Source organism: Lactuca sativa, chromosome 8, assembly GCF_002870075.4.
Source record: "Lactuca sativa cultivar Salinas chromosome 8, Lsat_Salinas_v11, whole genome shotgun sequence".
In the NCBI taxonomy this organism is placed as follows: Eukaryota; Viridiplantae; Streptophyta; class Magnoliopsida; order Asterales; family Asteraceae; genus Lactuca; species Lactuca sativa.
In genome coordinates this window covers 55,911,310-55,926,640 of record NC_056630.2, presented here as the reverse complement: position 1 = coordinate 55,926,640, position 15,331 = coordinate 55,911,310, and the positions used below count along the sequence as shown (strand labels likewise).

The following is a 15,331-nucleotide window of genomic DNA, read 5'->3' as shown; positions in this document are numbered from 1 at the left end:
TGAGTTCATGGTGATGCCGTTTGGGCTCACCAATGCTCCTGCTGCGTTCATGGACCTCATGAACCGCGTGTGTAGACCGATGCTGGATCGGTCTGTGATAGTTTTCATTGATGACATCTTGGTTTATTCCAAAACGCAGGAGGAGCACAAGGAGCATCTGAGAGAGGTTTTGGAGACCTTGAGGAGGGAGAGCTTGTACGCCAAGTTCTCCAAATATGAGTTTTGGTTGCGCGAGGTGCATTTTCTTGGGCACCTCGTCAACCAGAACGGGATTTCAGTAGAATCGGCCAAGGTGGAGGTCGTGATGAGATGGGAGGTTCCAAAGTCTCCATCCGAGATTTGGAGTTTCCTAGGACTAGCAGGCTACTATCAGAGATTCATTCATGATTTCTCCAAGATAGTCGTACCCCTGACACGGTTGACCAGGAAAGTCGTGGTCTTTCGTTGGGGGACTGAGCAGCAGGCAGCGTTTGAGATTCTGAGGCAGAGATTGTGCGAGGCGCCAATATTAGCCCTGCCCGAGGGCGTAGAGGATTTTGTGGTATACTGTGATGCGTCTATCTCGGGCTTAGGCACAATATTGATGCAGAGGGGACATGTCATTGCTTATGCCTCGAGGCAGCTGAAGCCTCATGAGGCGAACTACCCGACGCATGATTTAGAGTTGGGGGTGGTGGTCTTCGCCCTCAAGATTTGGCGGCATTACCCCTACGGGGTTTGATGTACCATTTACACGGACCACAAGAGTTTGGGGTACCTCATGGATCAGCCGAATCTGAACATGAGGCAGCATCGGTGGTTGGACGTGATGAAGGATTATGATTGCGAGATCCTTTACCACCCGAGGAAGGCCAATATGGTGGCCGATGCGCTTAGCCGTAAGGCGGCACCGATCAGGGATGTGTGTATGAGGATGACGGTGGTGACTCCACTGTTAGAGCAGATTCGGGAAGCTCAGCAAGAGGCTATGAAGGAGGAACATCGGAAGAGCAAGCGAATAGTGGGTCAAGTCACCTCCTTCGATTATGATAGCCGAGGATTATTGACACTACACCGTAAGGTGTGGGTGCCGTATAGGGATGAAAGTGGGTCCAAACCCGGACCGGATGGACCCGGACCCAGAAAACCCGGAACCGGTTAATGGGATTTTATAGAACCGGAAACCGGACTGGTATATAGGAACCGGTTCCAGTTCGGTTCCGGGTATGGTTCCGGGTAAAGTGGGTCTACAACCGGAAAACCCGGAAATATCAAAGTGGGTAGGTTGGAACCGGATAAAGTGGGTTTAGACCCGGAAAACCCGAAAAAACCGGAATTTTTTGGTAATTACTTACTACTTAGTGGGTTGAACTTTGAAAATTTTCATATTGATATCCCGACTTTGGGGGGCTGTAACTTATTGAATACGAAACCACAATTAACAAAATTAGAGTCTAAAATCATGTACAAACTCTAAAATACACTCTGGAAAAACCCGCATGTCAATCCGAATTTAAACGAATGAGATATACTTGTGTTAATATTTTCACATAATACAAAGTACAAAAACAAATAGCTGAAAAGTTGAAAATTTTCAGTTTTGATATCCCGACTTCGGAGGACTGTAAATCATTGAATGTTAAACCAAAAATGACAAAATTATAGTCTAAACTAATATACAAACTGTAAACTAGAAGTTGGAAAAAACCACATGTCAATCCGACTTCAAACGAATTAGATATGCATGTTTTAAAACTTTCACCGAATACAAAAAACTAAAAAACTAAAAACTTCCAGCTTTGATATCACAACTTTTGAGGACTGTAAGTCAATGAATATAAAACTAAAAATGATGTACAAACTCTAAACTACATGTTGGAAAAAACCGTATGTCAATTGGAGTTGAAACGAATAAGATATGCATCTTGTAAACGTTTCACAAAAACTGGTTCCGGCCCTAAAAGTGGTTCCGGTTCCAAAAACCAGTTCCAGATTTTAGACCCGGTTTACCCGGACCCAATGGACCCAAAGCCGGATTGCCCGGAACCCGGATAAAGCCAATTTTTAAACCCGAAACCGGACCCAGTTCTATATATTCCGGTTCTAACGGGTCTGGTTCCGGTTCGGTTCCGGTTCCGGTCCGGTTTTTCGGTTCTAAATCTCATCCCTAGTGTCGTATCACAGAGGCGTGCACCAGATCTTGATGGAAGAGGCACACAAATCCCGATTCTCTATTCATCCAGGGGCGACGAAGATGTATAGGGATCTTCGTCTAGACTATTGGTGGCCCTGCATGAAGCGGGATGTGGCGTGGTACGTCGAGCGGTGTCTGACCTGCAGGAAGGTCAAGGCCGAGCATCAGAGACCGCACGGCAAGATGCAGCCGTTGGATGTCTCGTTGTGGAAATAGGAAGATATTACAATGGATTTTATCACAAAGCTTCCCCGGACGACGCGAGGAGTAGATTCGATTTGGGTCATCGTGGATCGGTTGATCAAGAGCGCCCATTTTATTCTGATCCAGGAGAGTATCTCGGCCGAAAAGTTGGCCGATATCTATATCAGGGGGATACTGGCGAGGCACGGGGTGCCAGTGTCAGTGATATCAGACCGAGATGTGCGGTTCACTTTCAGGTTTTGGAAGAGGTTTCATGATGAGTTGAACACTCGTCTGCATTTTAGCACCGCCTTTCACCCACAGACGGATGGTCAGAGCGAGCGGACCATCCAAAATTTGGAGGATATCTTGCGGACATGCGTGCTAGATTTCGGTGGTAGCTGGGATACTTATCTTCCCTTGGCTGAGTTCTCGTACAACAACAGTTACCACACGAGTATTGACCGTCCTCCATTTGAGATGTTGTACGGAAGGAGGTGCAGGACCCCGATATGTTGGGGTGAAGTTGGCCAGAGGGTCATGGGGAGCACCGAGGTGGTGCTCAAGACGACCGAGAGAATCCAACAGGTTCGAAGCAGGCTTCAGACTGCGCTGAGTCGACATAAAAGTTACGCCGAAAAGCGTCGATCAGACCTGGAGTTCCAGGTCGGGGATATGGTTCTCCTAAAAGTGTTGCCTTGGAAAGGCGTCATTCGATTCAGGAAGCGAGGCAAGTTGGGCCTGAGATACATTGGTCCGTTCAGGGTTGTAGCCCGGGTGGGCAAGGTGGCATATAGGCTGGATCTGCCAGCCGGGCTCAGTCAGATCCACAACACCTTCCATGTCTCCCAGCTACGGAAGTGCCTAGTGGATGATTCAGCGGTGGTGTCGCTAGAGGATATACAAGTTGATGACATCCTGAATTACATTGAGCACCCAGTCGCAATCCTCGACCGGAATTCGAAAGATCTGAGGAACAAGAGGGTGGAATTAGTGAAGGTGCAACGGCAGCACCGAAAGGGTTCAGAATGGACTTGGGAGCCGGTGGAAGAAATGATGGAGCATTACCCCGAGCTGTTTCAGGATCGAGCAGCAGACTTCGAGGACGAAGTCTAAAATAAGTGGGGGAAATTTGTATCACTTGGTTCCTGGTATGTAAAATTTATCTAAGTGTTTTGCATTTTTAGCCTTGGACTCGGCGAGTTGTAGGCCCGACTCGCCGAGCAGAGATGGGATATGGAGCACGTTTAAGTTGGCGACTCGGCGAGTCCATATTCTGGATTCGGCGAGTCCCCACTGTATGATGAAACCCTAAATTTCAAGGGTTTGCACCCTATTTAAGTCATCTTATGCGCCCCCAAGCTCGCCCCCTTCACCCCAGAGCTCCCTATACCGTCCAAACCTTGTTCCTTGTGATATTGAAGTGCCTTGGTGTGTTTTCTTGAAGATTTTGAGAGAAAAAGAGAGTAGATCAAGAAGAGAAAAAGGAGGCCAGACATCTTGGTGTTATCTCAGTGATTTCCTTGAGGTATAACTCAGTTTCCCTATGTTTTCATGCTTATATTCCATCAAAGCTCCATTAAAGTTCTTCTTGAGCCATTCCCAAGCTTGAGTATGAATTAGGGTTTGTAATAAGTTGATTAACCTTTAGATCTAGGCATGATTGAGCTCCAGGAGCTCGGATCTACTGCCTTTATGGAGCCATATTGCATGAAAGCCCTAGATCTACTCTTTTAGTGCATTTTAAGCCCTAAAACCTTCATCGGTGTTTATTTACATGTAAAGTTGGAAACTTTACATGTTAATCAAGCCCTAAGAACCCAGATCTATGTATGGCATGAGCTGGATTCAAGCAAAATCGAGTATATAGTAATTGCATGTGAAAGACTCGGCGAGTCGTTCATCTAAATCGGCGAGTCGAGTCGTGAGTCCCCGAGTTTTCCCCCTTTTCGTGTTTGCTGAGTGGAGTAGTGAGTCATGGGGTGTGACTCAGTGAGTCGGAAGCCAGACTCACCCATGAAGGAACTCGGCGAGTCAATGCCCTGACTCGACGAGTCCAAGGCAATCTTCTTGCCTCAAGAACATACTCGGCGAGTTGTTCATACAACTCGGCGAGTCTCAACATAGAATGTTCTTCGGACGAAGATGAACTCGACGAGTTGTTCATACAACTCGGCGAGTAGGATGAATGACTATTGGACTTTGGTTTAGAAGGAAAACTCGTCGAGTCAATGCCTAACTCGACGAGTAGAGTCGGGATTATGGTCAATCGAATGGATAGGGACTCGGCGAGTTGGCAAGCCAACTCGGCGAGTCGGGTCAACTGGAAGTTGACTTTGACTTTGACTCTTGGCTTGGTTAGGGGTAAATGGTCATTTTACCCTAAGGTCGGTTACAGTATTTGACTGAGTGTTTTGTGGGAATTATAGCCGGAGGATTTCCGGGGCAGCAACAACAGAAGACAGTCAGTTCCCACGCAGATCAACAACTACTTTGAGGTGAGTTATCTTCCAGTAGTGGTGGGTCTACGGCCATAATGCCGGCCCACCAGTAGGAATTGTATGATAGATGAATGTCTCTGTGATATTCATCTAAGGTTGTTACTACATGTGATATGTTATTGTGCTAGTATGATATGATGCTATGTGCAAGTGACAGTAGGGGAGATAGTCCCCCAGATTACCGATCGATAGGGCCGAAGGGGCGGGCATGCCCAGCCATGCTAGATAGATTATGTGATATATGTGTTATGTGGTAGTAGTAGGGGGTGAAATAGTCCCCAGTATTCGGTCGAGAGGACCGAATGGGAGACCAGCACCCAGATATGCTAGTCAGTATCCGGTCGAGAGGACCAAAGGGGAGGCCAGCTCCCAGGTATACTAGTCAGTATCCGGTCGAGAGGGCTGAAAGGGTAGGTCGGGCACCCAGATATGCCTGACAATATATGTATGTTATGTGATTGTATGGTATGTGGTATGTTGGGGGAACTCACTAAGCTTCATGCTTACAGTTTTCAGTTTTGGTTTCAGGTACCTCTTCTTCGAAGGGGAAGGAGCTGGCGCGGTAGTGGCACATCACACACATGTCTTGTATTCCACACTATGAGATCTTCCTGGGGATTTGTACTCTGACATTATTATGTTTTATAAAAATGTTTTCTAGACATGCGATATCTTTTATGAAATGATATGATTGGTGAACGTTTTATTTCTAATGTCTTGCTAAGTATATGTTTTAAAAATGAAATTTTTGGCTCGTATTTTTGGAACGTTACAAGAACACCAAGAATCACTCTTCAAGCTCTCTCTCTCTCTCTCTCTCTCTCTCACACACACACAAAATGGGAGAGGATGCATGAACTAGGGTTTTTCTGGACAGAGGAGGCAGATAAGGAGGCCACCCAAAGGGTATAAGGGCTTTAAATAGCATGCAACACCCTAAAAATTAGGGTTTCCTAATCAGCCACCAACTCGTCGAGTTTTCCTGAACACCTCGTCGAGTTGGTCCAAAAATATGTGCGAACCAAAAGCTTCCAACACGTCGAGTTAGGGTCATCAACTCGACGAGTTCCAAGGGGAGTTTGCCTTTTAAGTGATAAATCTCATACCTGGAAGTCGGGATGTTACATGAACGTTGGTAGCTATGAACTTAGTGCCTTACAAATAAACATTGGCAGCTATGGATTTAGTGCCCTATAGATGAACATTAACAACTATGGACTTAGTGCCTAACAGAGAACATTGAAAGTTATGGACTTAGTGCCTGTTATATAAACCCTGACAGTGATGGACTTCGTGCTTGTTTCTTAGGACAATCCTTAGGAATAAATATTGAGGAATAAATGATTCTTAGGGAATATACTTAAGAATAAAGAAGATAATGAGGATGAATAATTGGGTTAATTGTTTGATGATGAAACATAATAACTAAATTATTGTGAGTTGAAAATCCTATGTACTCACCAGGTTTCCCAACCCGACCTACTAAGTTTATTTTTATCACACGTATCGATACAAAGCTACATTACACTGAGAGATTAAAGGAAATGTAAATAATTGGTGTAAATGAATGTAAGGTCTGTTTATACTTATGTTTCTATATTGACGATGACATCCCAAAGTTTTAATATAAACAAAGTACATTTCTTCGAAACTGCTTTGATAATATATTTATCATGTTTCTGGGAACAAATTCCGCAACATATTTTTTTAAAATGAATATTCTGATTTTTAAATAAGCATAAATAAAATTATATATATATATATATATATATATATATATATATATATATATATATATATATATATACCAGTTCTGACGGGTACCCAACGGGTAGCGGTTCCGAAAAAATAAGAACCAAAACTGCTTAAGGCGGTTCCATAACTTTAGGGACCGGAATCGAAACCGCTTAAGGTGGTTCCAGTTCCAAAACCGATAGTTCCGAGACGGTTCCGGTTCCGAAAGCAGGTACCCGGTTCTGATGCTCATCCCTAGATATATGTGTGAAACAAGAGAGAGAGAGAGAGAGAGAGAGAGAGAGAGAGAGAGAGAGAGAGAGAGAGAGAGAGAGAGAGAGAGAGAGAGAGAGAGAGAGACTATAGTATTTTCATGTTATATTTAACAGGAAAACTAATAGTATTATTCATAAGGACCATTGATGTATAAAGTTTGTCGAAAAAGACTATCCATGCAAAAAAAAAAAGTTTTATAAGGATTGTATTGAAGACAAATTTAACACCGTAAGGACCATTTGTGAAATTTGACACATTTTTTGCTTTTACGGAATAGAATAAATAGATCCCAAATCGCACCGCGCGTCTCACACACAAGACTGTGAACGCGTGATACCTACTCCACCTTTCTTCTTGCTTTGAGAATTGGGGTAGGGTAGTCTGCACAAACGCAACACACAGGAGTCGAAATCGGTTTGATTCAGTTTTTTATATATCCGTTCTTGATTCCGATTTCCTCTTCCTTGTAATTCCTGTTTATACGTCAGATCGGAAGCGTATATTCGATTGAGTTGTAACTCTATACTCTAGACGACAGACTGAAGGATGAAGGTTTTTGTCAAAACGTTGAAGGGGACTCACTTCGAAATCCAAGTGAAACCCGAAGACACGGTTTGTTTCGATTTACCTCTGATTATTTTTATGGAATCCAAATGTTTATACGTGCGATTCATCGGAGATTAGGGTTTTATGCGCTATTTGATCAGTAATTTAACTCGAGAAAACTATAAATAGTGTTTTTGTTTTTTTTGCTGTAGAGTTGTAACATTTAGGGATCTTTTAGAAGGGTGTAAGCATGGACTTCTCACTCTTTCTATGTTCTTTTTTCCTGTGAATTCACCGAAATTAGAGTAAAGATTGGGATAATTGTATTCAGTACTCTTTTGTAGTAGGTATAATTGCGTGGTTGTGCTCAGTTGATATAAGAATTAGTTGGATTGTGAGATATAAAACTGGTGGTCAAACGATATTGCGCAACCTGAAGCAGGTTTCTTGCTTATGCAGCCATGTACTTTGGTACTTGTGTGTAGGTTTATTTTATCCAATTTGGAAATCCTTTTGTGGAAAGATGTGAAATCCATATAGGATTGTGCCTGGTTACTGTTATGCAGAGAGTTAACCAGATTGGCTTACACAATCCTATATTTGATTACACTTAGCTGAAACTCATCTCATTTAGGAAATCAATTAAATTACAACTTGTTGTGAAGTCAATTCGTCGTATTGTGTTTTAGGTAGCTGTATATTTGATCATATAAGGTACCATTCTTTATCGAATTAGTTGATATGCGCATTATTTGGGAGATGATTATTGGTTCACGAAAGAAAAAACATGTTCTCTTTTCTTGTATCCTTATGTGATGTTTCTAAGTTGATGTCTGATCTAATTATGCCACATTTGCCTAGGCTTATTAGTTATTAATCAACATGCACTATTGGATATCATGTTGTTGTTTTTGGAAAAAAAATGAATTTTATCACAATCGATGGTGGTTTTCTTGATAATGCACATTATTAGGGTCAGTTTTATTTCTCAACTTTTTTAAACCTAGGAAGTTAAATGTTGAGTTGTTTAATTGTTAATTGCAACCCTAATTTTGCTGTAATATGTTTTCCTTGTGCCATTATATAGTTAAGATGATGAATCCTTCTATCTATGTGATGCAAAAATTGTTGTTGCATTAGTTATGACATGGTTCTCAACCACATATCTATTCAATTATGGCATCTTTCACTTATTTGCTTACTGCGTGTCTGTGTGTAATCTCTGCATGCATATAAATGAGTGATACATCTTCCGATATTACCTTTTTATGCGCGTGTGTGGTAATAACATGAAATACTACATATTTTGCTAGAAGAATGAATCTCTCTCCATTTTGAATATATTATACAAATTTAATTTCATGTTATTGACTTTCCCTTTCCTCTTATATTAATGACTCAAATCATGGATGCTACTGTTGGTTCAACTTTGATAACATATGACATATCGTATCTTTACATGTAACTTTTACAGTTGACTTTTACTTTTGACTTTAGAGCATACTAAGTTCAGTGTTTTCATCATTTTAATCCAATGTTGTATTACAATCGAAAGTGTTTACAAAGTATATAATGATATAAAGCTTCTTTTATTTACAATAAACGTTTCTACTTTCCACCATTACACTTTTTACTTTTATTTTTATTAGAATGACTAATTATTATTATTATTATTATTATAAATCAGGTTGCTGATGTGAAGAAAAACATTGAAACTGTTCAAGGAGCAGATGTTTATCCAGCTGGACAACAAATGCTTATCCATCAGGGGAAAGTTCTTAAAGATGGAACCACTTTGGATGAAAACAAAGTTGCTGAAAATAGTTTTATTGTCATTATGTTATCCAAGGTAAAAATATCCATGAATTTATTCAAGGGTAAAATAGTAATTTCATCATCATCTCATTTATTACCAAACACTACATTCGTTACAGAACAAAACCACCTCCGGTGAAGCTTCAAGATCAGCAACCGCCCCAAAGGCGGCTCAGCCAAGTGCCGCCGCCGCCGCCCCTGTTCCACCAGTGGCTGCATCCCCTCAGCCTCAGGCGGCTCCTGTTACTGTGACACCGTGAGTTTTACTTTAATTAACTCCAAATATTTCCATTTCTGTCCTTGACTCCATTCGTCCACCATGCAGACCTGCCACCGCGCCTCCACCATCAGACACCGCCATAGCTCCGCCGGAAAATGTGTATGGGCAGGCGGCATCACATCTTGTTGCAGGAACCAATTTGGAAGGTGCAATTCAGCAGATTCTTGATATGGGTGGCGGGATGTGGGACAGGGACACTGTCATTCGTGCCCTTCGTGCCGCCTTCAACAACCCTGAAAGAGCTGTTGAATATTTATATTCCGTTAGTACCCCTGAATCCTCATTTACTTATTTTATCCATTATTTAATCCTAAAAAATACTAACATTCTATTTAATATTTATATTTATTATGTCATTGTTAGGGTATCCCTGAGCAAGCTGAAGCTCCACCAGCAACCGCCGCCCCACCAGTGCAAGGGCCGCCAGCTGTCATCCCCCAAACCACACAACCGCCAGCTGTCCTTCCAAGTGGTCCAAATGCAAATCCTTTGGACCTCTTTCCTCAGGTATGCAAATTAGGGTTTAGGTTGAAAATTTTCATCCAACTATTGACATTGTCCACATTTGGTCCCTAAACTTTAATTTTTGGGTAGGGTCTTCCTGATATGGCCGCCAATGCTGCGGCGGCAGGTGGTGGTGGTGGTGGCAACTTGGATTTCCTGAGGAACAGCCCTCAGTTTCAGGCTTTCCGGGCAATGGTTCAGGCGAATCCTCAAATCTTGCAGGTATTTATCATACTTTCTATTTATTTCTCTTAAATTATAAATATGTTTTATTTATTTATTTTGTATATTTTTAGCCGATGCTTCAAGAATTGGGGAAGCAAAATCCACATCTTGTCAGACTGATTCAAGAGCACCAAGCTGATTTCCTCCGTTTGATCAATGAACCTGTTGAAGCTGGAGAGTATGTTTATGTTTATGTTTTATTATAAATATAAATATGTTTTTATTTTTGGAATGTAAGGGTAAAATGGTCATTTACTCTCTCACCAACACAGGAACCCACTCGGGCAGCTTGGGGCAGCCGTGCCACAGTCGGTGACCGTGACACCTGAGGAGCGGGAATCTATTGAGCGTGTAAGCTGTTTCTATTCATTTGTGTTCTTGATTTGAATTTTGGAATATGATAACATTTTATTTATTTATTTATATAAAATGAATGTGTGTAGCTTGAAGCGATGGGATTTGATAGGGCGTTGGTGTTGGAGGTGTTTTTTGCATGCAACAAGAATGAAGAGCTGGCTGCTAATTACCTGTTAGATCATATGCATGAGTTTGAAGAGTAGTTTTCTTATATTCCTATTCCTATTCCTATTCCAATTTCATGTCTTCTATTTTAATTTGGTGAGAGTGAATATACTTCTTAATGGGGATGGATGGATGGATGGATGGATATGGAGTGATGCAAAACAAGGAAAAAAAATTCAAATGCAACTAAAGTCTTTGGTCTTTTTCTTAGCATTCTCTTCTTTTCACCTTTTGCTCTTCATTTGACCTTTATCCATGTCCATGTCCTCATACAGACTCTGATTGGGACTAAGGCCATCTCCAATGGATTAAACCCATGGGGAGTTGTATGAAATGCCAAGTAGGAAAGAGAATGTATACATTCATTTAAATTCTCAAAAAAATTATAAATTTCCATTACAATTCCATTGAACCGTTGCATGGCCATTCAACCTCACACTCTCTCTCCTCTTTATTATATTCTTATTTATTATATTAAAGCCTCATACAACTTTCATTATGGATGACCTATACAACTTCCATTGTGGATGGCCTAGCTAAGACTGATAATACCCAAATTATATATATTGGACTGAGACTGATATTTAGGTGGGACAGATAGTTGTGTGTTTGAATTATGTGAATGTCTAGGTTGGTATATTAGGTGTCGTTTGGTTCATGGATTCTCAAGGAATTTGAAGGAAAAGGAATTTAAAATCCATAGCAAAGTGTGTTTGGCTTACCAAAGAAAAGGAATTTGTTTTCCTTAATTAAAATTATATTCTGTATTTGAGTGAATTACAATTCTCTAGTAAATCATTAAGAAAATAGATTCCATGAGATATCTTTCATAAAAAAGATAAAATTGACTTTCCTTCCATGTACAAATCATCCACGCCATCTTCTCTCAAAACACAATCAAATACTTGATTAAATTATCTCTCCTTTGACAAATCAACAAACTAAACAAAAATCACATTCATTTTCATGTCAGCCAAACACATATCAAATTCCAATTCATTTTCCTTCGTATTCCAATTCCTTTGTAAGATTCCATTCCTTCAAAAAAAAAATTCTACGAACCAAACGCCACCTTAAGTTTTAGAAAACAAAACCACATATTTTTGTTTAATTATAACGAAAGAATAAACCAAAAACGAAAAACGACCTATAAACAATTAAGGTGAATTCCATTTTTTTGTTTCAAGCAATTATAACTTTCTTTTCTAGCCAATGATTTAGTTTAGTGAAGCAAAAAGCTTTTATAGATGTGTCATTGACTCCGAATGACATATTAGTCGGAAGTCCATAATTTAACCCATAGTCGCGGTTGTATCTTAGGGTCTGGAAAAGATGACACACCATTTATAACCAAGGCAAATGTTTTATATGTCCAAACACTTTTTATACGCATACCTTTGATAGTTAGTTGGATTAGTATTTTTATTTATTTATTTATTTTTTTGAAACGGCGGAAGTTGTATTAGTATTATGATAGCAATAGCAACAACTATAGCAACAACAACACATCATGAATATTCATAGCAATAGCAACAACTATAGGAACAACATATCATGAATATTTAATCAGAATTGAGAATTGGGAACTGGGTAAGGGAGCTAGATACAGTGGCAGGTATTAGTGGAGCCCGAAGGGTCCCAGGCCACTGCTCCGATTCCGGTAGTCGGTGTATTTTTTTTTTCTATTAGCTGCAACGTCTTAAAATACGAGAATCACTACTAATTTAGATTCCGATAATCTGTTAGTTGGAACGCTAACAAACTCGCAACCAGTTGGTGTTTTTGAATTTAGTGTTTACCAGGTGTACTCCACCCCTCCTCCCATGGTTGCCTTGCTGACATATATTGCTATGGACTCCCCTAAGCATTATTGTCTATCTCGAAAATGATCCTTAGGATATGTACCTTGAAATTAGATGTTAAGGACAAAGAGTGAGGATAGCGGGAAAGGATAACCGAGTTGATGATTTGATAATAATAAATAAAGATTTAATTATTGTGGGTTGAAAACTCTATGTGCTCACCAGGCCCACAAGTTTGACCCACTCAGTTTCTTATATTACAGGTAATGTGTAACACCCGAAATTTAAGGAGCAACTTTAGGTATAAATAACCCTTTTGGGGGATTGGACACGACGTGTTGGAGGCACCAACACGACGTGTCGAGATAAGAAAAGACGCGGGTCTCATTAAGAGCAACGCGGCGTGTTGTCTCCTGGAACACGACGTGTTGGTCGCTAAAAAAGAAGCCCTAATCTTCCGGGTTTTTCCCTTATTTAAAAAAAATAAGGAGGCTAGGGTTTGTTCACCCTCAGCCCCCATCAACCCTCAAGCCTTGAAAGAAACCCTAATCATCTTTCCCTCTCATTTGTGAGCTAGTGTGGTGTTTTGAAGCCAATGAAGGAAGAAGTTGGAAGAAGGAAGCAAGATCCAGCAAGCAAGTCCCTCATCTTTCAGCTTGGCATCCTTTTGGACCTTTGTAAGTGTCCAAGATCTGATTTTTATCATTCCATATTGCTAGATCTTGAGTTTTCTCCCCATTGCTTCTTGTTCTTGAATGTTAGGATGGTTAGATCTCATAAAGTTTGCAACTTTATGAATCTCCAACTCAAAGTGACCTTGTAGAGTGTTAGATCTGGTTTATAGTTGAATTTTGATGCCATGCATATAGATTACTTCATAATCCTCTTTGTTGACCTAATATGGGTTCAAGACATGCATTGGACATGCATGTCTATAAAGTACCGACCTTTGGGATGGTCTTAGTGCTAGAACCTCTTTTGGAAAGTGTTAGGCATCAACTTTAAGGATTTAGTGCTTATTGGGTTAAGCCCTTGAATCTTCAAGCCTTGTGGTTGGGTTTTTGGACCCTTGGAGTGGTTCCAAAGGATAAAGTTGAAAACTTTATCCTTCTTGATAGCATTTGGGTCTAGATCCGAGCTTTGGAGTCCCTGGAATCGAAGAAAATAGCTGAATGTATTAAGCTACTGAAACTCAGGCAAACGTCGCGTCTTTGCAAAGCCAACACGGCGTGTTGGTTGGGATTTTCCCGATTATCTGGATGATCAAAGAACACGACGTGTCCAAAGGGCAACATGACGTGTTTGGTCAACATGGGCTGTTGACTTTGACTTGACCAAAAGTTTGATCAGGGTTGACCTTGGGATGTTTTGGGCCATGTTTGGGCCTTTTGGATTGTTGATTTGGGCCTTGGCTTTGGGGCCAGGTTATGAAGAGGGTAAAAAGGTCTTTTACCTTAGTTTGGACATTTACCGTGGGTCGAATCCGATTATTGGTGGATGTTTATCTTGCTATTTATAGCGCGGGGATTCTTGCGAGCCAACAACCGGTGATTCTTTCCGTGAGATTCGACAGGGCGAGGTGAGTTTTCCTCACTGCACTTTTGGGTCGAAGGCATCAAGGTCGGCCCATTGATTTGATAACATGATATTCGTTGATATGCTGGGCATGGAATAGATATGCATGCTAGTTTGATATGATTGTTTGGTAGATCTGTAGGACTGCCTGCGACACTGTTTGTATGATTATCACTATATGTTATTACCTGTTACATGTCGGCATATTGGGTTGGGTTGAGGTTGTACTGCTCCGTGCGGTAGCCAAAAAACCCTGGAGCAATCCAGATATGAGCTGAGGGTCGGGTAGGGCATGTCAGACTCATACTGAGGGCTCAACAGCATTCCAGATACGAGCTGAGGACCGGTTGGTATGCCAGACTCATACTGAGGGCTGAACATTTGTGTGCCAGTCTAATGACTGATTAGGCTAGGGAGCAAGCCAGACATAAGATGTGGGCCCTGGGGCAAGCTAGACTTATGATGTGGGCTCAGGAGCAAGGCATATATGAGTTGTGGGCCTGATAGGCAAGCCAAACTCATACTATGGGCTCAAGGGTAATCCAATATTTTAGCTGTGGACCCATTGCATGCTGTTATTGTATATGTGTTAATTGTTTGTGTGAGTACTTTGGGGGAACTCACTAAGCTTCGTGCTTACAGTTTTGGTTTATGGTTTCAGGTACTTCAGTGGATCATGTCAAGGTGAAGCCGTGACCGTACACATCCTCGTGTTTTTGGGACTTATGATTTCTGGGAAACTCTGATAATAGAAATTTTTTTAAAACTAATATTGTAAATGATTCCGATTTTAAATAATCTTTTGGAAACAATGGTTTTTGTAATTACCTCTTTAGCAAATGGGTTGTTTTAAAAAGTTAAAACTGTAGAATTTTTTTGGGATGTTACATAGTGGCACAAGAGCACAAGTGTGATGATATGATGAGAGATTTATGGATGTCTATATGCTAGTAGTTTAGACGAACTAGTGTAAGGCATGTATTATTTCGTTTATGCTAATGTACTGTATCGACAACGACATCCCAAGGTTTTTGATATGAATAAGATACGTTTCTTCGGAAATGCTTTGATAATATCATTATCATGTTTTTAGGAACAAATTTCGCAATATTATTCTTGTAAACGAACTAGGAATATTATCGGATTTCCAGACTTAAACTTAGAATGCTAAATGATGATCATGAGATGTGTGTTT

At 40.8% G+C, this 15,331-nt stretch overlaps 1 protein-coding gene across 1 annotated transcript; it reads left to right on the top strand.

Moving 5' to 3' along the window:
* The first annotated feature begins 7,178 nt into the window (after positions 1-7,178).
* LOC111916844 (ubiquitin receptor RAD23d) lies at positions 7,179-10,960 on the top strand. The gene is made up of 9 exons (XM_023912499.2): positions 7,179-7,479; positions 9,101-9,262; positions 9,348-9,484; positions 9,554-9,770; positions 9,872-10,015; positions 10,103-10,234; positions 10,309-10,415; positions 10,510-10,588; positions 10,681-10,960. Exons 1-9 carry the CDS (start codon positions 7,414-7,416, stop codon positions 10,795-10,797), a joined length of 1,161 nt encoding a protein of 386 aa, XP_023768267.1. The 5' UTR covers positions 7,179-7,413; the 3' UTR covers positions 10,798-10,960.
* Positions 10,961-15,331: the final 4,371 nt, after the last annotated feature.